At 56.3% G+C, this 23,883-nt stretch overlaps 1 protein-coding gene across 2 annotated transcripts; it reads left to right on the top strand.

Annotated features, from left to right (window-relative positions):
- Positions 1-734: 734 nt before the first annotated feature.
- Positions 735-23,572, top strand: TMPRSS3 (transmembrane serine protease 3). Of its 2 annotated transcripts, XM_039245479.1 has the most exons (13): positions 735-843; positions 6,452-6,562; positions 7,381-7,497; positions 7,864-7,987; positions 10,863-10,988; positions 12,020-12,063; positions 12,683-12,848; positions 14,165-14,334; positions 16,373-16,468; positions 17,395-17,397; positions 19,180-19,322; positions 19,920-20,072; positions 22,845-23,572. In XM_039245479.1, the coding sequence occupies exons 1-13, from the start codon at positions 750-752 to the stop codon at positions 22,860-22,862; spliced, it is 1,365 nt and encodes a 454-aa protein (XP_039101410.1). In that variant the 5' UTR covers positions 735-749; the 3' UTR covers positions 22,863-23,572. The 2 variants fall into 2 exon arrangements, with proteins under 2 accessions (XP_039101410.1, XP_039101409.1); XM_039245478.1 differs by lacking the exon at positions 17,395-17,397.
- Positions 23,573-23,883: the final 311 nt, after the last annotated feature.

A 23,883-nucleotide genomic window follows, 5' to 3' on the forward strand; every position in this document is an offset into this window, starting at 1 on the left:
GCAATTCTCCTGGAGGAAACAGAGCCCCAGTGTGGCTCTGTGTGCAAGCCAGCGGTCCCTGGCCACTCCTCCCTTTGCTGGGTGGGGAACTGGGCATCCAGAGGGCATGGATACTTTCATCCTTAACTAGGTCATGTTCGCGTGAGCCGGGAAAGGGCTGTGTTTACAGGAAACTACAAGTACGGTGGGTGAGTGTCCCTTCCCCAGTGCCATCTACATTTTTGGGGTGCGGACATTATGTGAGTATAAAAAACTTGGTTGTGTTTATGAGAGGTGTCCCACAGGCACTGGCAAAGGGTTGGGTTTACATGGGACAAAGAACAAAGACAAGAGAAGGAAAGTGCTTTGAAAGTGATTTGTCTCCTGAAAAATACTGGTGCAGTAATTTCTAACTCATAAAATGACATATCTCTAAAGATGGCTAGTCAGTTGATTTAAAGATTGGTCAAATACATGATGAGAAAGTCATTATTTTAGTGGAATTAAGTTCATAGTTTTTCACAAACTGGAAGTTTCTCTGTTACCTGCTGTGGCTTAGGGAAAAAATGTGTTCTCATTGGACAAATAGTTTTGATTAATCAGGTACTGAATGTACATTATGTGGACGGTTAGATTTCAAAGATTTAACTTGTCAAAGATGCATTTGATGCTAAAACTATAAACAGGGAAGCAAACGCTTTTTGCTCTTCCTGGCGAAGGAGGTGGAGGCGGACGTGGAGCCGAATCTCAGAGGTCCTGAAATAGTCACCATGGGGGAAAATGACCCACCCGCGGCTGAGGCCCCCTTCTCCTTCAGATCGCTTTTTGGACTTGACGATTTGAAAATAAGCCCTGTTGCACCAGGTAGGTGGAACCAGGTGTGATTTCTGGGGAAGTGTCCCCAGAGCCTCCCTGTGGGGACATACCCCACCAGGATTTCTCACACCCACAAGCTGGATGGTTGTGTTTCCCTGGGTTTACAGAACCCAGAGGGGGTTACAGAATGCCAGAGGGGGGCATTAGAGAGGGCGTCCCCTTGTTCAGCCCTTACCAGCTCCCGGAGAGAGAAGTTTCTATTCTCTGGATGGAGGTTTTCAGAAACTGAGGCTCCAGTTGCCCCTGGGAGTTGGGGGTCAAGTCCTGCCAGGAAATTCTTGAGCCTCCCCCCGTGCCCCCCCATAGAAAGTCCTGAGAACCAGGGCTCACCAGCTCTTCCGAGAAACTTAAAATAAGCTGGGCATTGTTGCAGGTATTCGATGCCCAGATAAGAACCCAACTGCAGGAGACAGGAGCCGCTCTGAGCAACAAGGAAGGAGAGCTGTTTTGAAAAGAGGTCACAAACGCAGGACTTGCCACTGAGCCGTGGCTCACTGGTCCTGGGTGCTGCCAGGGGTGCTGACCTCTGGGACTGGAAAGGGGGTCGCCGGGGGCTCTGGCTGAGGTTCCAGAAAGCATGGAGTGGTGGCTGCCCTAATGATTCGTTTTAAACCTTCTGGACAATTGTGGTTGGGAGGTGGTGGAGAAGATGGAAGGTAGGACAGGTTTAAAAATACAGCTCAAAAAAAAAAAAAAAAAATACAGCTCAAAAAGTTAGCAAAAATATAAGCTTAAAAAATACCATATCACCTGATTCCCCACAATATATCATGTCTGCCTTCGTTCTCTTCCTGTCCTTGCTGATGAGTACACATTCGTGCACAGTACGGCTATAGTCAGGTGTTTTTCCATGTGTGACTTGGTTTTTCTAAATGTCTTTTGTTTATAACATCCCAACATCCCATCAAGTAGATGTTTAATTTACATGTTTTTTAAAATCATCATTTGACATACAAGTGTTTCTAATATTTTTATAGAATGCATAGTATGAGCATGAATAACACTATACATGGTCACCTCTGCTTATTTTTGAGTGACATATGCAATTTTGAAGGCTCCCCCCGCCCCAAACGAAACAATATTTTGTTCTTCTTTCCATGGCACTAAATAACTAAATATTCTTTAGGTGTTGGCAAGCTATGGCCCATGGACCAAATCTGGCCTGCTACTTGTTTTTATAAATAAAGTTTTATTGGAACACATGCATTTATTCACCTTTTGTCTATGGCTGCCTTCGTGCCATAGTAGAGTTGAGTAGCTGCAACAGACACTATGTGGTACCTAAAGTTTAAAATATTTAGTATCTGGCCTTTTACAGTAGACGTTCGCCAATCCCCTTTCCCTATCGTGTAACTAACTCCCTACGTTCTGTCACCAATTCCTTCTGAGGCACATTCAGGCTGTTTCCCATGCATCAGTATTACACACGCTGCCTCTTTAAGTGTCCATGTTGGTAGAAATTTGTGTACATCAAGGATGACATCTCAAGATAAAATCTTGGAAGTGGTTTTACTATGTCAAAAATTCCATCCGTGTTTAAGCCCTTTGGTTCATATTTCCAACTTGAACTCTCAAAAGTTACACAATGTATATGCTTATTGATTGTAAGCAGAGGCCCATTCTTTTCACTTTGGACGGCAGTGGGGATATAATGATAATAATAATTAATAATAGTAACAACAGTAATAATAAATATTGCCCGGTTGATATGCAGTTACATTTAATTTGCACTTTCTCAGATTTCCAGAGAGATTGAAGGTTTTTGTTCATGCTTTTTGATGATTTGCATTTCTTCTCTGGAGAGGTGCTCTGCATTTTGGTTTTTATTCCCAGCATGCTCTCAAAGACAGAGCAAGGAGGGGAGCCGGGCCCCGGTACTGCCCACAGAGCACCACGGCGAGGGGACTGTAAAGGGGGAAACGTGAACAGATACAAGAGTTCTAAATGAACAGTAATCTTTGAATCTCCAATGCGGACAAATTTCCTAAATCTAACTCTTAGACACAGAATAACCGGAAGGGTAAGAGGTCATTCTTGGGGTTCCTCCTGGTTTTTATTTTATTATTTTTTTAAAATTATTTTTTAATGTTTTATTTATTTCTAGGAGAGAGAGAGAGACAGCGTGAGCAGGGGAGGGTCAGAGAGAGAGGGAGTCACAGACTCTGAAACAGCCTCCAGGCTCTGAGCTGGCAGTCAGCACANGGGACCACAGGTACCGGACATTTGCAATGTACACAGGGGACAGTCACATCCAACTTTTTTTTTAAATTTTCTTTTAATGTCTTATTTATTTCTAGGAGAGAGAGAGAGAGAGACAGCGTGAGCAGGAGAGGGTCAGAGAGAGAAGGAGTCACAGACTCCGAAACAGGCTCCAGGCTCCGAGCTGGCAGTCAGCACAGAGCCCGACGCGGGGCTCGAACCCACGAACCGCGAGATCATGACCCAAGCGAAAGTCAGACGCTTAACCGACTAAGCCACCCAGGCGCCCCCCTCCTGGTTTTTAAAGTGTAAATGGAGAGGGGGCGCTCAGTAAGGGCTTAGTAATTTGGTGCAGGCTTCTGGGGGTGAGAAGGGGTTGGGGGGAAGTCTGCTCTACTAACTGGAGACCACAGATGGGTTGCCCTGAAAGGAATTGATCTCCCCTGCGGAGATGAGACAGCCTCCATTATCACGATGTCATTCATCCATTCATCCATTCAGTTTACTGACACAGTTGACTGTTGAACAGCACAGGGGCGGGATTAGGTGGCTGGCTCCCTGGAAGGTCAAAAATCCACGTATAACTTTTGGTTCCCCCAAGACTTGACTACCGATAGCCTACCGTTGACCAGAAAAGCCTTACTGATCACATAAACACTCACTTAACAAGTATTTTGTATGTTACGTGTATTATACACTGTGTTCTTACAATAAAGTAAGCTCAAGAAGAGGAAGTGTGATTTAGGAAAATCATAAGGAAGAGAAAATACACTGAAGTCACTGTCCTATAAAAACTCCATGCACATGGGGTGCCCCGGGGGCTCAGTCGGTTAAGTGTCCAACTTTGGCTCAGGTCATGATCTCATGGTTCATGGGTTCGAGCCCCGCATCGGGCTCTGTGCTGACAGCTCAGAGCCTGGAGCTGCTTTGGAGTCTGTGTCTCCATCTCTCTCTGACCCTCCTCTGCTCTCTCTCTCTCTCTCTCTCAGAAATAAATAAAACATTAAAAAAAAAAACCCACTCCACACGCAGTTCAAGCCCACATTGTTCAAGGGTCTGCTGTATTGATCAAGGGCCACTGCGCCGGGTGTCTGTCCAGGCTCTGAGAGCACGGCTGCAGAGCAAAACCGCCTGCTCGTTGCGGCCAAAACAAAGACCTTGCCCTCTGCCCCCACCCCCTTGCTCTGTATCCTTCAAGCCACGAAGTGTGTATCTCTCTTCACTCCCCTCCATTTCTTTCTTCTTCCCATTCCTTCTCTTACTTTCCTCTCCCTCTCCTCCTTTCCCACCTCTTCCTCCCCATTTTTGTCTTTAAGTTCTTTTTTGAGGCAGCCTAGAATGACATTGACCATTTTATGAGCACGCTCTTTATTGCCAGAGAGTGATGCCGTGGGTGTCGAAAGACAGGCAGGGGGAGATCCTTGTGGCTTTTCCGTGGAAGATCCCTCGGCTCAACATCTCCCAGACTAGGGAGAGAGAGCAAGGGACTGTCGCGAGTAGCCGTGTGCCGTGAGGAAGGCTGTCTCCCCTTTCTGCACTCGCCCCTCCCCCAGTTTAAGTGGGGACCACTCGGGCATAGGTGTGTTTTCAGGATTGGTGAGATTGTTCACATGAAGTGGCCCGTTCTCTTTGGAGTAAAGGCGCCAGGCGCTGATGGAAATCCACCTGGTCACTCAGAGGCTTGAGCTTTTGGCATCATTAACGCTTGTAGAGAGCATCTTCTTTTCCATCCAATCTGCCTGGTTCTTTGGGCAAGAACTGGGGCCGTCTGGGGTCTGCAAGCTAACAAGTCAGGCTGCCCAGTTTGCTGGACGCTGGCGGGAAACAAGAGACTCCTGGATCCGACACAGAGGACTTTATTACTCCCCACACAACAGCGTGTGCATTCTGTTTGAGTCCGTTACTCTTGGCCACCAAGTCCCATGCGGGTGACATGGAACAGCCCAGGTATACGCCACATACCTAGGGGGTCTGCATCACATCACGAAGCCCAGAGGCTTTTATAAAGGACTTCAAGCAGACCTGCCCACGCTTTCCCCCGTGTGTTAAGCCTGCTCCCTGCTCTCCGTCTCCTAAGGCCACTTGCTCTGCCAGCATCCTCAGAGAGATGGTCATCATCTGGTGACCCTCTCAGAGGTCCCAGCTCCCCCTGCCTTCTAAGTCCCCTGTTTGGGTTTGAAACATCACCGTCTTCTCTGGGGAAACTGTTCTGGGGACTCAGGCTCCATTCCCCTCTGCACTCGTTTCCTACAGCTGTGGAGACAAGGCACACAAACCAGGTGGGTTAAAAGGACAGAGTCTAGGGGCACCTGGGTGGCTCAGTCAGTTAAGCGTCCGACTTCGGCTCAGGTCATGATCTCACAGTTTGTGGGTTCGAGCCCCGTGTCGGGCTCTGTGCTGACAGCTTGGAGCCTGGAGCCTGGTTCAGATTCTGTGTCTCCCTCTCTCTCTGACCCTCCCCCTGCTCATGCTCTCTCTCTCTCTCTCTAAAAAATAAATAAAAAAAAAAAAAAAAAAGGACAGAGGTCTGTGGTCTCACAGTTCTGGGGACCAGAAGTCTGCAGCAGGGGGTGGGGGGGCAGGGATGTGCTCTCTCTGAACCTCATGGGGAAAACTTCCTTGCTTCTTCCCGGCTTCTGTGTTTGCTGGTAATCTTTGGGGCTCCTTGGCTTGTAGGTTCATCGCCCCAATCTCTGCCTGGATTTTCCCATGGGGCCCTGCCTGTGCGTCTTCACACCCTTTCCTTCTGTGCATGTCTGCTTCTGTGTTCAAACGTCCCCCTTTCAAAGGACACCAGTCAGATTAGATTAGACCCACACAATTTTATTTTCATTTGTAAACACTTTTTTATTTATTTGGAGAGAGACAGAGACAGTGTGAGCTGGGGAGGCACAGAGAGAGAGAGAGAGAGAGAGAGAGAGAGAGAATCCCAAGCCGGCTCCGCACTGTCAGCACAGAGCCCGATTCGGGGCTCTAACCCAAAAAACCGTGAGATCGTGACCTGAGCTAAAACTGAGAGCTGGATGCTTAACCGATTGAGCCCCCAGTTGCCCCGACTTTGTTTTAATTTGATGACCTCCTGTAAAAACTCCATCTCCAAATAAGACGATATTCGGAGGTAATAGGGGTTCAGCTTCAACACAGCCGGGGCTGAGGGGTGCACAATTCAGCCCTAACGCCGTCCCCTAACCCACGATGGACACAACTGGGCTGAGGGTGGAGAGCGTGGGGCCGAGCCTCTGGACAAAGTGTCCCGGGGTAGGTGGCCACTTGCTTTGGGCCGGAACATTCTCTGCTCTCGGGGGAGGGGGAGTAGACAGCTAAATTTTAAGTTTTATTTTACTGAAATCCTCTGCTCTGTGGCTTCCTGCTCTGGCCCCAACTTTCGATTTTTCAGACGCGGATGCTGTTGCCGCACAGATACTGTCCCTCCTGCCACTGAAGTTCTTTCCAATCATCGTCATCGGGATCATTGCGCTGATATTAGCACTGGCCATTGGTCTGGGCAGTGAGTACGATTCATTATTTAGCAGGCTCTCAAATGCCTATTCAGGCATTTAAACTTTGATGAGTCCCCCCGAGGCCCCCGCCCCCAACTCACGCCACTCAGCCTTAATTACTGGAGGCAAACGTCTTTTGGGTTTGCTGACTTTGAGTTTTAGTTGCCTGCATGAGTGTGAAGCCAGCCTGGGGCCCAGCAGGGGCTGCTGGCCACGCTCGGGGCTTTGTCACCAAGGAGCCTGCCCAGTTAGAAGTGTCGAAAGGCGGCTGATGAAATGGAATCCCGCGGGCAGGAGGGGTGCGGGCCGAGAGGAGAAGACAAGGGGGCCATTCATGGCGGGCCGGGCGTACCTGCTATTTTTAAAATCAGGTTCATGTGGCTTTTGAGACAGTGAGCCACTTGGATGGGCTCTGATAGGGAACACTATCTCATTTGCTCTTTCAAATCGCCGGCCCGCCTGCTCGATGGTGTGGTCCGCGGCCCCCTTTCTTCTTGTCCGGTAGACTGGGGGCCACGGGGTCCTCCCTGGAGCTCCTTGCTCAGAGGGCTCAGCCCGTAGGCCGGCAGCCAGGCCCTTTCTCTCTTGACCTTGAGCCCCCACATTGTGGCTCCAGGCCACATAGTGAGACGAGGGTGGTGCAGCAGCCCCGCCCTCGAGAATTTGGAACAGAAACTGGGCTGAGGGAAACCGGCTGCAATTTCAGTGCAGGTTTCATTATTGATGGCCAAGCTCAAGGCCACGTGGCCGGTGGCCGGTGGCCGGTTGTCCGTGTTGTGGACTGAAGAAGCTCTTCCTTGACACACCTGTCTTCTCCTTTCCTCAGTCCACTTCGACTGCTCTGGAAAGTACAGGTGTCGCTCATCTTTCAAGTGCATTGAGCTGACGGCTCGATGCGACGGGGTCTCGGACTGCAGGGACGCGGAGGATGAGTACCGCTGCGGTAAGGCCACGCTCTTCCCCGTGGAAGCGCCACTCAGCCCCGACCTTCCCCATCTGGGAGGTGGGTCCGGGTCCGTGCCACTGTCGGGGCTCAGCCTTAACTGGGATCTAACAGGCATTCTTCCCCAGGGCTTGCTGAGCTGGGACAGGGGGGCTGAGATCTGGGGCTGAGACGCAGCCGGGGGGACAAAGGAGCAGTAAGAAGGGAGCTGGGGGGCCAGGCATGCCCTCGGGGGGACGTGCCGTGGGCGGGGGGAGGGGCAGGGCGGAGGCGGCAGAGGAGGGACCCGAGCCGGCTGCACAGAGGTCTCCACCGCGGGCCCAGGCCCGCTGGCCGCTAACGGACGGCTCTTCCCGCGCCGGCCAGTGCGCGTGAGTGGCCGCCACGCGGCGCTCCAGGTGTTCACGGCTGCTGCCTGGAGGACCGTGTGCTCTGACGACTGGAGGGGTCACCACGCTAACGTCGCCTGTGCCCAGCTGGGGTTTCCAAGGTAACGGACGGAGCATTGCTGGCGGGTAGAGCCTTTGATGGCGGTGACAGTGCAGGGAGGAGGCTGCGTCCCCACGGCAACCGCAGGCCACAGGTGTGCGCACTGAGACCACGCACTCAGTGCAGTGATCATCACACACGGGCACGCACACGTACACACACGCGCACGCACACACCATTTACATATACACATACACGCATGTGCACACACACAAACACACGCACACACAATTCACACATACGCAGACATGCACACGACATATATGCATAAACACACACACTGCACATGGGCACACCTACCCCCCATGCATATGCACACATTACACACAAACACACCACACACATACATTCACACATACCTGCATACACCACACACATGCACACACGTGCACACACATACGTGCACACACCACTCACATATACACATACACGCATGTGCGCGCACACATACACATATGCACACACGCACACACCATTCACATATACACAAACATGCACTGCACACACATACACATATGCACACACACCACAAGACATATACACATACATACACACACAGCACACAGGCACACATACCCCCCACACATACGCACACATATACACATGAACACACCACACACATACATTCACACATATCTGCACACACCACATACAAGCACACACACCATTCACATACACACATACACGCACATACACACACATATGCAGACACCATTCACAAATACACACATGCACACACACCATTCCCATATAAACACACACATGCACACACCATTCACATATACACATACACATGTGCACACACATGCACACACACCACACGACATATATACATACCCCCCAAGCATACACACACATATACACACGAACACACCGCACACATACATTCACACATACCTGCATACACCACACACATGCACACACACAGAGGCACACACAGCACATGCTATATACACATATGCGCACACATACACACATAAATACACACATACACTGGCATACACACCACACCCACATGCACACCACATATTTAAACACATAGTGTACACAAAATGGACACAGCACACACGTACACACAGCATACACTCTACATACACATACATATACACATGCACACACACGCCATGTTTGCCACACATCACCCCTACACACATACCTGCACACACACGTACACCACACACAAACATGCATACATACTATATCACACACAGCACATCAGGTACCTGTGCACACACAAACACCACATCACACACACACTAAGTCACACACACACACGCACACACACACTCACGCACACACGCACTCACATACCACCAACAGCACCACCATTACTGCAAACAGCTGAAAGCCTCCGCGGGCATTTCTGTTCCCTGCATGGACCTTTCCAGGACTCACGGGGGGGGGGGCCATCCCTCCCCCTTCCCGGCGCCCCTGCTTCCCCATCCCAGAGCTCCACCCCTTCCCCTGAGCCCCACGGCCTCCCTCAGCTGTGCAGAAGGACCCAGAAACCCCTGTCTGCCCAGGGGGGAGAGTCCTGCCCACCTTTCATGAGCCCCCCCAGACGACACGCAGCCAACGCCGTTTCCCCCGGCTGCCTCTCAACGCGGCCCGTTTCCTTCCCTACAAGCCCGTCCTTCCCTTCTCTTCCCGGGGCTTCAGTTCCCAGAGGCACTTCTGTTCCCTTCTTGTTTTTTCTCCCTACTTCCCTCCGAAAGCCCCCCTTTGCCCTTCTCTGCTGGGATGTGTCCTGTGTCAGCTGCCTGTGATGAAAGAAACAGGGGGTACCGCTGAGCCGGATCGCCTGGGTTCGAATCCCCCCATCCTGCACCCAGTTCCCTGACTTGGGCCTCGGAAATCGGGAGAACAGTCGTGGCTGCTTTTAAGGGTCATGTCAGGTTCCGGCGGCCTCGGAGCGCGTAGGAGCGAGCCTGGCTCACAGTGTCGCCCTCGGAGAGCTGGCGGCCTGCGGTCCCCACCTCCTGGAGGCCACATGGTTTATGGGGTTCCCGGCGTGGTCCCCTTGCGTCCCCCACCCTGCCGTGGCCAGCCCGCCCGCATCGGGCTCTCTGTGCCGTCTTGGGGCCCAGGGCCCAGCGCCTGTCCTGTTAGTGGTTGTGTGACCGATCCCGGGGGGGGGGTGGCGGCGACAGCACTGATTGTCCTCAGAGCCCGCGCCCCACGGAACCCTGTACCGCACACACACTGCCGCCCCCCGCGGCACTTCCATGACCCGATGCAACTCTGTATGACACCCTGGTGTGCCAGGGAGCGGGGCGAGCCAGCGCTCATGCCATGAGAGAGGGGAGGCTGCCGGTCACTGACCACCCTCGTCCCAGAACTTGAGTCTTTAAAATAGTGCCTTCTTTACCACTGCCTCCGAAGACCCCTTTCCCGATACTTGAAACGTCTGCTGGTCCTGGGCCTCCATGAGCCTTTTCCTTCCATGTTCCTCTCTCTCCGGTGGGAGCCACACCAGCTCTGGCTTTCGCTCTCCCCTATCTATTACTCTTGGGGGCGAGGCACCCCCGCTCCGGGGCCCTCCTGGAAAGACCCCGCTCAGTTCTCTGCTCCGCTCTCAGGAGCTCTCGGGCTTGCTTCAGGCTACCCGGCTACATCAGGACGCGGCCCTCCCCGCCCTGTGCCCTGGGCCTGCGGGGGCGGAGGGGCCGCGGGGTGGGGGCCAGGAGCGTGCGCGGTCCCAGACTATGCAAGGTCTCGAATGCCTTCCCAAGCCGACAAAGGAAGCTGCTGATGGTTTGGTGTTGGAGGCGGGGGTGACGCCGCCCACGACACATGTGGCTTCCTGAGTCGAGCACCGGGGAATCTGATGCCGAGGGAATTCACGCGTCAGGTCTGCGTTCCCGATGTGCTTGCAGCTACGTGAGTTCAGACGCCCTCAGGGTGGGCCTGCTGGAGGAGCAGCTGCGAGAAGACTTCGCTTCCATCAATCACCTCCTGCCTGATGACAAAGTGACCGCTCTACACCACTCGGTGTACGTGAGGTAGGCGCCAGGCGGTGCTGCTGTCTGCTTGGCCACCTCGGCTAGACTGGATGGGCCCATCGGAACCAGGCGGAGACGCCCGGCAGAGGGAGGTGGGGAGGGGCACGGGTGTGTGTGCGGGACAGGATGGGGGACAAGGAAACGAGAAAGAAAAAGACTAAGACAGACACGTATCATCCGTCTGCGAAGTACTTAACGCTCCCCGTTTCTATTCCATGTTTCCCCAGCATCTCGTGGGGAAGGTAAAATAAGATACCCTTACGTGACGGGTGCCCGACGCCCAGCGGGTCCCCGCCAGGTCCCCTGCCTCCACGGTCGGGCATCTCCATATGCTCTTCTGGGCACGTCAATCCCAGGAGCGTGTCCTCTGCTCTGGGAAGCGACAGCTGGTCAGCCTGTCATTGCATAGTTCACAGTCCCCCTGGGACCCACATGCGATTCGTGGGGACATCTGATCCCTTGTGTCCTAAAACCTCATTCTGGTGACTCTCCTTTTTCCTTGCATGATTGCATGACCGGACTCGGGCTCGGAAGGCAGGGGAGTCACAAAGGGACGCGGCTGGATGTGACCCCGCTCCCGCCCACGCGAGGGCGAGCGCGTGTCATTTCCGGAGCAATCACAGCTGTTCTGGGGAGCAGGGTGGCCCGGCTGCAAGGACTTTGTGACGGGAGAGGCTGCCACGCCGTCCAAAGGGCCCTTGGTGTCCTCCGGGGCCCAAAAGACACCGGGGTCAAATCCACCACACGACGCAGGCGCACGACTGTATGACACGCTCCTCCGCATCTCCAATCACCAGCTGCAAAGCTCAGAAATGCTCATGGCCCTGTCGCACGCACAATCCTTCATGGTAGCCGCGTGTTTCAGGGTGACTGTGTGACCTCACGCTCGTGTCGTGGACTAAAACTGTGATCTGTGTTCAAGGGGAGGGGAATAGAGTTCATTTTTCTTTTACTCCAAGATGAAGTCTGCAAAAGGGCTCGTTTCACAGACCTCTGGGCCTTCACCGGAAACCTGCTCTTTTCCTCCTCAGGGAAGGGTGTGCCTCGGGTCACGTGGTCACCTTGAAGTGCACGGGTAAGTGTTCTCAGTCGTGGAGACGGCTCACAGACTCCTGTCCCCCTCCCCTCCGCAGATTGCCCGGGGCCCCACTCCCAGGTGCCGCGTGGGAACACTTGGACCCCACCTGATGGAGGAGGAGGGCAGTGCTGGCCCCTGTCGCCTGTTGGAGGCGGGGGAGGCAGCCCAGAGCATCTTCTCAGCAACAGACGGGGCCACGGTCGTCTCCCCACGCCCCTTCCCGCCAAAGGGAAAAGCCTGCGCGGCTGCTCAGTGCCCCGGGCTCTTTGCTGCTGGCAGCGGGAGGGTTTGCCCCGCGGGGTGGGGTCTGGAGAAGTCGGGGCCGTGCAGGCCACCCTGCACTTCTGAGGAGAGCGCCCCAGAAGCCTGGCTCCCACGCTCCCAGGGAGCAGTGGTCACAGCGGGCTCGTGGGCGTCACCCAGAGGGGCGCCGTCCACACCGGCCCTGCCCACTGCCCCCTACGTCCCGGGACCTGCTCCTCTTCTCCCCTCCCGCTCTCTCTCAGCTGTGAGCTCTACGAGGGTGGCAGATGTCGGGGGGGGATCTGTGGATGTGACACCAGTTTCCCCAGGAAGGTCTGTGGGATCAACCCCGAGCCCCATTCTGTCTCCGCAGCCTGCGGTCTGAGAACAGGCTACAGTGCGCGCATCGTGGGAGGAAACATGTCCTCGCTGGCGCAGTGGCCGTGGCAGGCCAGCCTTCAGTTCCAGGGCTACCACTTGTGTGGCGGCTCTGTCATCACGCCCGTGTGGGTGGTCACCGCCGCCCACTGCGTCTACGAGTAAGTGTGCCCTGGGCTCCCGGGCGTGTGTGTCTACAAGTGAGTGTGCCCTGGGCTCCTGGGCGTGTGTGTCTACGAGGAGTGTGCCCTGGACCCCCCGGGTGTGTGTGTCTACGAGGAGTGTGCCCTGGACCCCCCGGGTATGTGTGTCTACGAGCGAGTGTGCCCTGGGCTCCCGGGCATGTGTGTCTACGAGTGAGTGTGCCCTGGGCTCCTGGGCGTGTGTGTCTACGAGGAGTGTGCCCTGGACCCCCCGGGTATGTGTGTCTACGAGGGAGTGTGCCCTGGCCCCCTGGGTGTGTGTGTCTACAGGTGAGTGTGCCCTGGTCCCCTGGGCATGTGTGTCTATGAGTGAGTGTGCCCTGGCCCCCCGGGCGTGTGTGTCTACAGGTGAGTGTGCCCTGGACCCCCCAGGTGTATGTGTCTACGAGTGAGTGTGCCCTGCCCCCCCCGGATGTGTGTCTATGGGTGAGTGTGTCCTGGCCCCCCGGAGGTGTGTGTCTATGAGTAAGTGTGCCCCTGGCCTCTGGGATGTGTGCATCTATGAGTGAGTGTACCCTAGCTCCCTGGGCGTCTGTGTCTACGAGTGAATGTGCCTTGGCCCCCTGGGCATGTGTGTCTATGAGTGAGTGTGCCCTTGGTCTCCCGGGCGTGGGCCTCACTGCCCGCAGATCCCCGTCTAGACTGGGCAGATGTCAGGGCTCAGCAGTGGGTCCAGAAACTGGCAAACAGACCAGAGAGTCACAGGTAACATCCAGTGGAAGGACCCTGTCACCCTGGACACCCGCTGTGGCCGTGGGCTGTGACTCCGAGCTCATTCTGAGGCTTTCAGGCCCGCAGCTCTGACCGGGGGGTGGGGGGGGAGAAGGCACCGGAAGGAAGCTCTCATGCGGGGAGATGGCGCCAGCCTCCCGGCCGCACTCCCGGGGACGCAGGGTGGCCAAGGGGCGGGAGGCAGTGAGGGGGGGGGCAGCGCCGGGACAAAGCCACAGGGAGGCTCCCACATGCAGCTTGTTCTCTGCCCGCTTGTTTGGTTTTGTTTGTCTTTGCCTTGCGCTGGTTTGGCTGCTGTCTGACGGCAAATGGGCCCCGACAGACCCGGCACAGCCTCAAATGTCGAGAAGCCCCCAGGCCTGTCGATGGAGTGCACCGGGGGCACCTGAACCTGTTCGGGGCAGGGGTGCGGTCAGCGTACGCGGGGGAGGCGGGAGCCGCCGCATCCACCACCCGCCTGGCACAGGGTCTCTGACGGTTGAGGTCCGCGGGTTAGAGTGTTGGGGGCTTTCTCGCTTCCCCTCCCTGACGTCTCATTGCAGCCTGTACGTCCCCAAGTCGTGGACCATCCAGGTGGGTCTGGTCTCCCTGCTCGACAGTCCGGCCCCTTCCCACCTGGTGGAGAAAATCATCTACCACAGCAAGTACAAGCCCAAGAGGCTGGGCAACGACATCGCGCTCATGAAGCTGGCCGGGCCCCTCACCTTCAACGGTACGTCCCGTCCCTCTGTCTTCCTGTTGCTCGCCTGCGTCTCCAGATTGTCTGAATTGTCCGCTGAAGCATCTTTACGACAGCCGCCTTGGCATCCGTGCCGGGTAATTCCGCTGGCTGATTCGTTTTTGGCCGGCGTCGGTTTATCATCTGCTCTCACCGGAGCGGTGACTCGCCTGGTTCTTGGTATAATGAGTCCGGTCCCATAGCATCCCGGACGCTGGGCTACTGTGTGAGGAGCCGCTGGGTCCATATCCGTCTTCGGCTTTAGCAGGAGGTGACCCTGGGTCACTGTGCATAACATGCCTACCTTATAGGCTGTGCTTCCGAGGGCATTTGATTTTGAGACTATGTGGTTCTACTTCAGGCAACTCAGTTCATCTGGTATCACTGGGGCTCCCACCGGTGCCACTTGCTTCCTGCTGGTGGTGCCTGGAGGTGAAAGGGGCTTCCCCAGCCCAGGCTACCTGGTACCTCCAGGCGGTAGAAGGGGGTCTCTGGCCCGTGGGGACAAAGAGCTGTTCCCTGTCCTGGAGCTGGTTGGGGTAGGGTCCCTGCCAGGGCCATACCTCTGCCCAGTGTCTGAGTCGTGGACTTCCCAGGTCAGCCAGTGGCTGTAGGGCGATCGTCCCCGCAGCCATTTCTTTACGAGCCAGAAGACACTGGGCACCTTCAGCTCCCGGAGGGACTCAGAAGCGTTCTCTCCCAGCCAGCGGCCACGTTCAGCAGGCCACGTTTCTCGGTGGGAAATAGCGAGTCCTGGCCTCTGGAAGGTACCAAAATGCCAGAGACGCCAAACAGGATAGAAAGCTCAAAGCTCTGGCACAGGCAAAGGAAGGATTGTGAGCCTACTCTGCTCCTAAATAAATCAAAGCCCCCTCCCCCTCCCCAGCCTACAGCAGCCCGGGACACGGGCAGAGGGACGGTCAACGGGGCCCCTTGTGCATGGGGTCAGGGCACAAGACCAGTGACAGCTTTGACCTGAAGCACCGTAGTGTGCTTGTCACACGGCACATCCAATGCTCCATGTAACTCTTGAAACAAGTGTTTCTGGAGAAACAGAGACCCTGTAAAGTGGTGCTTGTTTCTTATCACTGGTGACACTTGGTTACAAAAGATGAGGTGCCAATGCCTTTTACTGTGTTTTTTCTTTTTTGTTTTTTTTAAGTTTATTTATTTATTTTGAGAGAAAGAGAGAGTGTGTGAGCAGGAGAGGGGTGGAGAGAGAGAGGGAGAGAGAGAATCCCCCGCAGGCTCTGCACTGTCAGCTCAGAGCCCAACTCGGGGCTCGAACTCATGACCCGAGGGATCATGACCTGAGCCGACATCAAGGGTCAGACGTCTAACCGACTGAGCCCCCAGGAGCCCCGACACCTTTTAATGAAAGTTAACGAGCACGCTTATTATTTCTCTGCCTTTCCACCACCGTCCTCTGCAGAAAAATCCAGAGCGTGTCAGAGCGTACTCGCACATCAGCGTCCCCGCAGCGGCGATGCCGTCTCTGGCAGACAGCTCATGAGACGTAGCCCGCAGGGACGGGGAAACTTCTTGCCTCCAGAAGTGTCCGGAGGGACAGGAATACTAATGGAGGGATGTTTCGTAAGGCAACGTGCCCGTGGTCCACACCAGGAGTGGGCAAGCCAGGGCCCCGGGGCCAAAGCTGACCCCTTTGGCTGTTTTTGCAAATAAAGCTTCAGTGGCACACGAGCAGATGCGTTGGTGGCAGATTGGAGCAGTTATGGCAGAGACCACGGGGCCACAAAGCCCCAGGTATTTACTGTGTGGCCCTTGACAGAAGAGATGCCAGCCCCGGGTCCAGACTCACTCACGGTGCCACGGTGTAGGCTTGTCTCAAGCTTTACGGCTCTGGCGGGAAGAGGTCCCTGCTCTGAGCTGGTAGCTTTCAAATGACCGAGGCCTTGACCTTTCTCTGGGAGACCGTTTGAGCTCCTCGAAGGGGCAGACGCCGGGGAGATTCATTGTTTTCTTGGGCTAGTGCTCCAGCCGAGTTCAAGGCCGTTGTTTCCCCTTGGAACAGAGATGATCCAGCCCGTCTGTCTTCCCAACTCCGAAGAACAGTTCCCCGACGGAAAAATGTGCTGGACGTCGGGATGGGGGGCCACGGAGGACGGAGGTTAGTCATCCGGAATCGAGGTTTCCGAGTCCAGGGAGCCCAGAGCGGCGAGGCCGAGGTGGATGCCCCTGACTGCATGCTCCTCAGTGTCTCAGGACAGCGTCCCCGAGGGAGGCTCACACATCCCGGGCAGGGGGTGTGGGTTGCCCGCTGGGCACACGCTCTCCGCAGAGCAGCTGTGGGTCAGAGTCACGGTTCCGTTTGCCGTGGGGCGTGAAAGGGCAGCCTTAGTCAGGAGAGGAACGGATCAGAAAGGAGAACGGCAGACACCCCTCGTCCGGAGACCTTCCCCAAACCACCGGGGGTCTCCTTCCTCCGCTTCCCCCCACCCCAAGCACACAAGGACCCCATAGAGAACCCCTCCCGGGGTCTATTCGGAAGACAGGTGTTTGTGACCAGTGAGGACTTTGGAAGATGTGTTACTTCCCTCAAGCAGAGGAAGCAGGCATACGGAACCATCCCGCTGTACTCCTAACGGAAGTAGTCATAGTAAGAGCAGCGCACGCCTCTGGAACCCGCCCTCTCCGTCACTGGGGGGCACACGTGTGCTCACTCCCCCGGAGGTTTTCCACCAATTGCCTTCCTTCTGGCAGGAAGCTTGTGGGTTTCCTGGGGGCCTTTAATACCAGAGTCTCATTGTCTCTCAGCTCCGGAGCTCTGCCATCGAAGTGTCACAGGGTTGGTCCCTTCTGGAAGCTCTGGGGGCGAAGAGCATGTCCCCAGCCTCTTCCCCGGCATTCAGTGCCCCAGCCATCCATGGCCTCCCTCGGCTGGTGGACTTCATGTGCCCTCCTACCCCGCGGCTCAGATCTCTCCCCTTTCTCTATAAGTCACCCTAAATCCAGGGTGATCTCATTTTGAGATTTTTTTAAAAAGTGTTTTTACATTTATTTATTTTTGAGAGACAGAGAGAGACAGAGCATGAGCAGGTGAGGGGCAGAAAGACAGGGAGACACAGAATCCAAAGCAGATTCCAAGCTCTGAACTGTCAGCACAGAGCCCGACGCGGGGCTCGAACCCACGAACCGTGAGATCATGACCTGAGCCGAAGTCAGACGCTTAACAAACTGAGGCCCCCAAGCACCCCAGATTTTGAGATTCTTACCTTAACTACATCGGCAAAGACCCTACTCCAAATAAGGGCACATTCTAGGATCGCAGGTGAACCTGGGTTTTTTTTTTGGGTGGGTGCAATCCATCCCAATATAGGAAGTTCAGTATTTTCCTCCAGAGGCTCGTTGGTTGGGTCTACGCCCCCCTGAATGCCCCAGGCACACCAGAGCCCACCTGGATCTGCCGTGCACAGCATGTCCTCTGTGCAGCTTGTTACTTCCTCTCGCTCGTATTAGAAGCTTCTTCCACAGGCACGCTGAGCTCGGTGTCACCATGTCCCAGGTGCTGGGCCGGATGTCTCGGTGAGATGCCGTCTGCTCCCAGCAGCCCCTCAGCGCGGAACTGTTTTTGTGGTTGTCTTGAGGGCGAGGAGGGTGTGGGGGAGCTGAGCACCCACGACCAGGTGGGGGGAGTCTGGTGCATTCCCGCTCCCCCAACAACCCTGGTCGTATCATTTCTCATAACTCGCAGTGTCAGATTATTTCACTACTTTGCTAGATCCTGTGGGGCGAGCAGGGCAGGGTGCCCATCTCAGCCCTGGCTCTGGCCGGTGGTCCCCATGCAGGTGGCTGTGTGGGTGGATTGAGGAAGCCTGTGCAGAAAACAGGGTATAATTCACACTCAGAGGACACTTACAATGTGGTTTGAGGAGCTCAGGCTGCACCGTTCACTTGCTGACATGTGCTGGGGACGCGGGAATCAAGGCGTGTCCCCTGTTGTAAGCCCATGAAGCATAAAGACAACGGGTTGACAAACGGGTTAAGTGACAGGGTGTTGATCCTTGGGGTGGGTGGTGAGGCTGGTCCAAGGGCAGATGCACCATTTCCTCTTGTGGCAGCAGGAAGTCCAAACTTAGTGGCTTTAAACCCACGAGTGTATTATCTTACATTCAGGGAGGCCAGGAGTCCCGGAGCGTCTCAGGGGCCGCCAGAGGTTCTGAAGAGAGCGGGCTCCCTGGCCTTTTCCAGGACCAGGGACCCCTCTCCCCACCCCGGCCGCTGGCAGTGCCCCGGCCGGTCTCCCTCCTGTCTGATCTCTGCTCCACACCATCGAATCTTCCCCTCTGACCCTTTTAAGGCTCGTGGTGACATCCAGAGCTGCCCCAGGCCGCCCAGGATCATGTCTCTATCTCAGGGCCCTTTTGCCATGGAAGGTGACATGGACATGGGTCCCCAGGGTTGGGAAGTGGAAGTCTTTGGGAGGACACTTTTCCACTGACCACATCCAGGTTCTGCCCACAGACTGTGCGGGAGATCTCCACGGGCCTCGGTTTCCCTTCTGTAGCCCGGATGGCTCTGAGGACCGAACGGGCCGGCATGGGTCGAGTGCTTGGCCCGAGGTGGGCCCTGGGGGGCTGTCCATGCTGGCTACTGCTGCCCCCCCTCCCGCACTGGCCACTTTGGGGAAGTGAGTGGCCCTGGTGTGGATCAATGGGGCTGCACGGCCCCCTCCTCAGGGAGCTTGCCACAGCCCACAAGCCATCCATCCACCTCCAGGAGCAGCCCCTAGTGGTGGCGAGCCCCTCACCCCGCCCCGGCGCGTGCCCTCGGATTCCGGGCGGGGCCCCTCACGCGCTCCCTGCCCCTGCTCCGCCGCAGGCGACGCCTCCCCGGTCCTCAACCACGCAGCGGTGCCCTTAATCTCCAACAAGGTGTGCAACCACAGGGACGTGTACGGCGGCATCATCTCCCCCTCCATGCTCTGTGCCGGCTACCTGAAGGGCGGTGTGGACAGCTGCCAGGTAGGGGCCCCTGGTCACCGCCAGGGGCCACGGTGGCGGGCGAGGCTCTGGAACGGTGACCTGGCCTGTGGGAAAGGCCACTGCCCGCCTTTCCCCGTGATTGACTCAAAAGCAAATTTGCAGGGCGCTGGGAAGAAGTTTGCTCAAGATACCACTCCCTTTCCTGGCCGCGGGCCTAGTGTGCCCAACGCTCCCACTCTGCCCGGCTGCCCATGGCGGGAGGGGTCTCCTGGGTGCTCCTGGCCCCCGCCCTGGCTCTCAGAGTTTGCGGGGGGAGGGGTGGCGGGGGCGACAGGAAGGCGGGAACCCGTGAATCTGGGCCTACGAAGCCACAGCTGGTAAGACTCCAACCCTGTTTGAGCCCAGCCCCCACAGGCAGACCCTCCCTCTGAGCTGCCTTGACCTTCACGGCTCAGCACATCCAACATCTGGCAGGGGGGCACCGGGGACCCCAAGGTTGGGAGTGCCTGCGTCCCTTCTCGGAGGCTGGGGGTGCAATGTGGAGCCATTGTGAAGCTGAGTTTGAGATACAGAGTGGGGGGTCCTGGTGCTGAGACAAGGGACACGCATGGCAGCGCCTTTCTCCTCGACATCTAGGGGGACAGCGGGGGGCCGCTGGTGTGTCAGGAGAGGAGGGCGTGGAAGCTGGTGGGGGCGACAAGCTTTGGCATCGGCTGTGCTGACGTGAACAAGCCGGGCGTCTACACACGCATCACCTCCTTCCTGGACTGGATTCATGAGCAGATGGAGGTGGGTGCAGCTCGCGCCGGCCCGTCCCTGGCCGCCAGCGTCCCTTCCTGCGGCCCCAGCGCTGCTGTGCGGATCCAGGGAGCCAGCGCCTGGCGTGTGTTCAGCACGCAGGGCTCCGTGGCCTCTGAGGGTTGGACGTGGCTGCTCCCACGGGCAAGACTCTGTGAGGGCGTGGCCCTGGTGGGGCAGGGACACACAAGGGGGGCCGAGGCAGAAAGGCCAAGGACAAACTTCCTCCACTGAGTGGGGGATAGGGGACGGGTGGCCGACGAAGAGCCCCTGGGGTGGAGATGAGGCCAGTGAGCACGTGTGCAAGGAGTAGAGCACGGACAAGGTGCAGACAGCGGGCGAGGGTGTGAGTCTGCAGGCCCCCAGTGCCCACTGAAGAGTTTGGACCTTGCCGAGAGCCTGGGATGGGCTGGAGAGTCTATGATCTCAGGGCGAGGTGGGGGGGGGGGCACACAGCTTTGCACTTTGGGGCAGCCTCCCTGGAGGCGGGTGCCGGAAGAGGGGGGCAGGTCAGTGAGGCTGGCTTGGCAGGACCGGGGAGGGCGGGAGGAGGGAGGGACATCCAGCCCTGGGGGAGCAGGGGGGAGGCGTGGGGGGACCCGGCCACACAGAAACCTCAACAGAACAGCCTTCTTTCTACCTTGTGGGCACTCAGCAAGCATTTGTGGACTTGACCTCCTGCTTAGAGCCTGCGTTTTTCACGCCTTAGAGTAGCTTCAAAGGACTTGAGATTTTCCTTTTTTTTTTTTTTTAAATGTTTATTTCTAGGAGACAGAGAGAGAGACAGCATAAGCAGAGGAGGGTCAGAGAGAGAGGGAGTCACAGACTGAAACAGGCCCCAGGCTCTGAGCTGGCAGTCAGCACAGAGCCCGACGCGGGGCCCGAACGCACGAACCGCGAGATCATGACCCAAGCGAAAGTCGGACGCTTAACCAACTGAGCCACCCAGGCACCCCTTTCCTTTTGTTTTTAAAATGAAGGCCAAATTTATGTGGCATAAAATCAACCATTTTAAAGAGGACATTCCAGCCGTATCCAGCCTCTCCAGAGGGCTGTGCGGCCGGCACCCGGATGTTCCAAGATCCGGAATGTTTTCACTCCCTGAACTGAGCCTCATAAGCAGTCACCATCCTGCCCCCCCCCGACCCCCCCAGCAGGCTCCACACTCAGCACACACCCCCATCCAGGGCTCGATCCACCGTGAGATCATGACCTGAGTAGAAACCAAGAGTCGGATGCTCACCCGACTGAGCCCTGCAGGTGCCCGAGGAAGTTTTGCTTTTCAAGGAGAGGCTGCATAGACTTGCCCCCGTGCAGGCTGAGGCCTGGCTTGACTGCGGGTCCTGCTGTGGCGTACTGGGCATTGTCCGCAGGTACCAGTGACTCTCCATCCAGGGCCGGCTCATTGCGAGGACAATAGGCCTTTTCTGGAAATGTCCGCTGGCCCTCATCTTAGACAGACTGGCCCGCTGCTTATCTCTGGGACATGTCACATTCTTAAGCACAGAATTCAGCCCAAACCCATCAACCTCTTTGGAAGCCAGAGGACAGACTTTGGTTTTCAAGAGCAGTCCCCTGGCTGCAGTGGCCTCGAGGCCGGTGACGGGACCTCAGGGTGCGGAGGGCCCTGTGGGTGTGGGGGGTGGAGGGCGGGGGAGGGACAGTCGCCCACAGAGCCACAGAGGCGCTCCCTCCACGCAGCTGCATCCAGGGACAGACGGTCCATGTGACCGAGCGAGGAATCAGGAAAGTCAAGGTCAAAACGGGCACAAGTCCAGGAAGCCCAGTCCCTGTCTTCAAGCTGTGGAGGGGGGCTGCCTCCTAAGCGGACGAGATTCTAAAGTCTGGGACCTTCTAACCAGCGCACCGGGCGATGGCTGGGCCGGGTTCCCTCAGCGCCGTCTTGGGCGGCAGGTCCTCGGACCATCCCTTCATTACAATGAGGGGACCCGGGTGAGGCCCCCGGAGCTAGTGACTTCAGTCCCAGCACACGCCGCTGGGACCTCCACTGTGGGGGTGCGGGACTCTCCCTGGCTGTTTGTGCACACGGAGTACCCCCAGGCCCCTTTTCCGGAGGATCTGATCAGGGGGTGTAGGGTGAGGGTCCTGGCGAGTTTGATGGGAAACACTGGTGCCGGCCATGCGGCTCCCTGGGAGGGCGTTCCAGAGAGCTCCCTCCCTCCCTGGCCCCAGGTGAGCAGTTTCACCAGCAATGGGTGGATGGTGGCTGATAGTTCCCTTGAGGCCTGAGACTCTGTAGTCACCAGCTGCCTCGGGGCCACTGGGGGCCAGTATGTGACACACCCTTTTGCAAATGTCTTCAGAGGTCCTGGGGAGGCGGATGATCCACAAGAGTCTTCCTTCCCCAAGGGAGGCTTTCTAGAGGGCCTGCCTTTTTGTCTGTTTCCTCGAACATGGCGCACGGGCCTTCCGTGACCATGGAACCGGCCCCTTCATCAGCTGACGGGTCTGCCCCTGGGTCATCTTCTCTCTTATCCACTAAGTTCTGTCCTTGGGGAGTAAATCGTAACTGCTCTGACTCAAACCAGGACTCCGGAGCACGAAGCCGGGGCTGGGGGAGGCACGGGAAACTAGAGGAAGGACTCAATCAGGGACCGCCTCGCGGAGGCCAACCTTGTCCCCACTGATGCTGGGGACCGCCCCATGGGCCAGTTGTGACAAAATGCAGGTGCCCACTCAGTCTTGGCACTGGAGGCCGGCTTGACGGGCTAAAGAAGGTAACAGCTGTGTTTTCATTTCCAGAGGGACCTGAAAACCTGAAGAGAGGGGAATGGGCCGCCATTTTGAGTTCCCGCCATGATGGAGACACCCGTCCTTCCACGGGTCCCCGGGGGGGAAACTTGAGGCATGAGCCAGTGCCTCCAGAGCTCTTCCTCATGGCACCACCGCAGAGCCCCAAGAAGGAGAATCTTTCTGTCCCTGAGCCTCTAGAATAGCTCGCTCCTAGCCCCTCAACAAGCTCCTGGGGTGTTGGGCTAAAATGGCCCTGAAGCTCCTTTGTGACGCGACCTTCACCGAGCTCAGAAGCAGGAACGCCTTCCTGGTGCTACCTGGTCCCCCCCCCCCCAACCCGGTCCATCTGGTTCTCTCTGCCCTGGGGCATTCGCCACCATGACTGATGAGCCTGGAGAATCTCACCACAAGTCACACCAGCGCTCAGTGGGGACATGCCAGCCCGGAGCCGCAAGGGGGCGTCGTGGTAGATGTCGCTGTCTGTGCAATTTTTACCCCATGGCAGCGGAACCAAACCAGATCTTTCTACCTCCCAGATCCCTTTTTGCCTGTGAGAACTTCACCCACAAGTGATTCGTTGTGAGGTTTTCTTTCTAGTCTTTCTTTGTAGTATTTGGTGCTTGGTGTAATATTTGTCCCTTCCTTCCGAAGGACGTGTGCACTCTTAACGCATTCGTCCATCACAACTTGTCTGAATGAATACTGACCACTCGTGTAAATTGGAATCATAAACTTAACCGGAGAGCCTTGATTTCTTTTATCTCCTCTAGATGCGTTGTGGGTTTTGCATTTTTACGGTGGAGAATGCAGATGAGAATCCTATCCAAAGACTCGGAAGCAGAGTGTGATGAGAAGGTGCTGGAATAAGACAGGACCGCCCAACCGCAGAGAGGGGTGCCGAAGGCACAGGGGACAGTCACGCGTCATCAAGAGCCTAAAGGCTTCCCTACCTCTCTGCACAGCCCCTGTGGCCTCAGAGACCCCTCCTGGTTACCCACACGCCTTCTGTCACCCCCAAGCACACACGCCACAGGGAAGGGTTGCTTGT

Source organism: Hyaena hyaena, unplaced genomic scaffold (genome assembly GCF_003009895.1).
Source record: "Hyaena hyaena isolate Hyena2069 unplaced genomic scaffold, ASM300989v1 scaffold_254, whole genome shotgun sequence".
Lineage (NCBI taxonomy): Eukaryota > Metazoa > Chordata > Mammalia > Carnivora > Hyaenidae > Hyaena > Hyaena hyaena.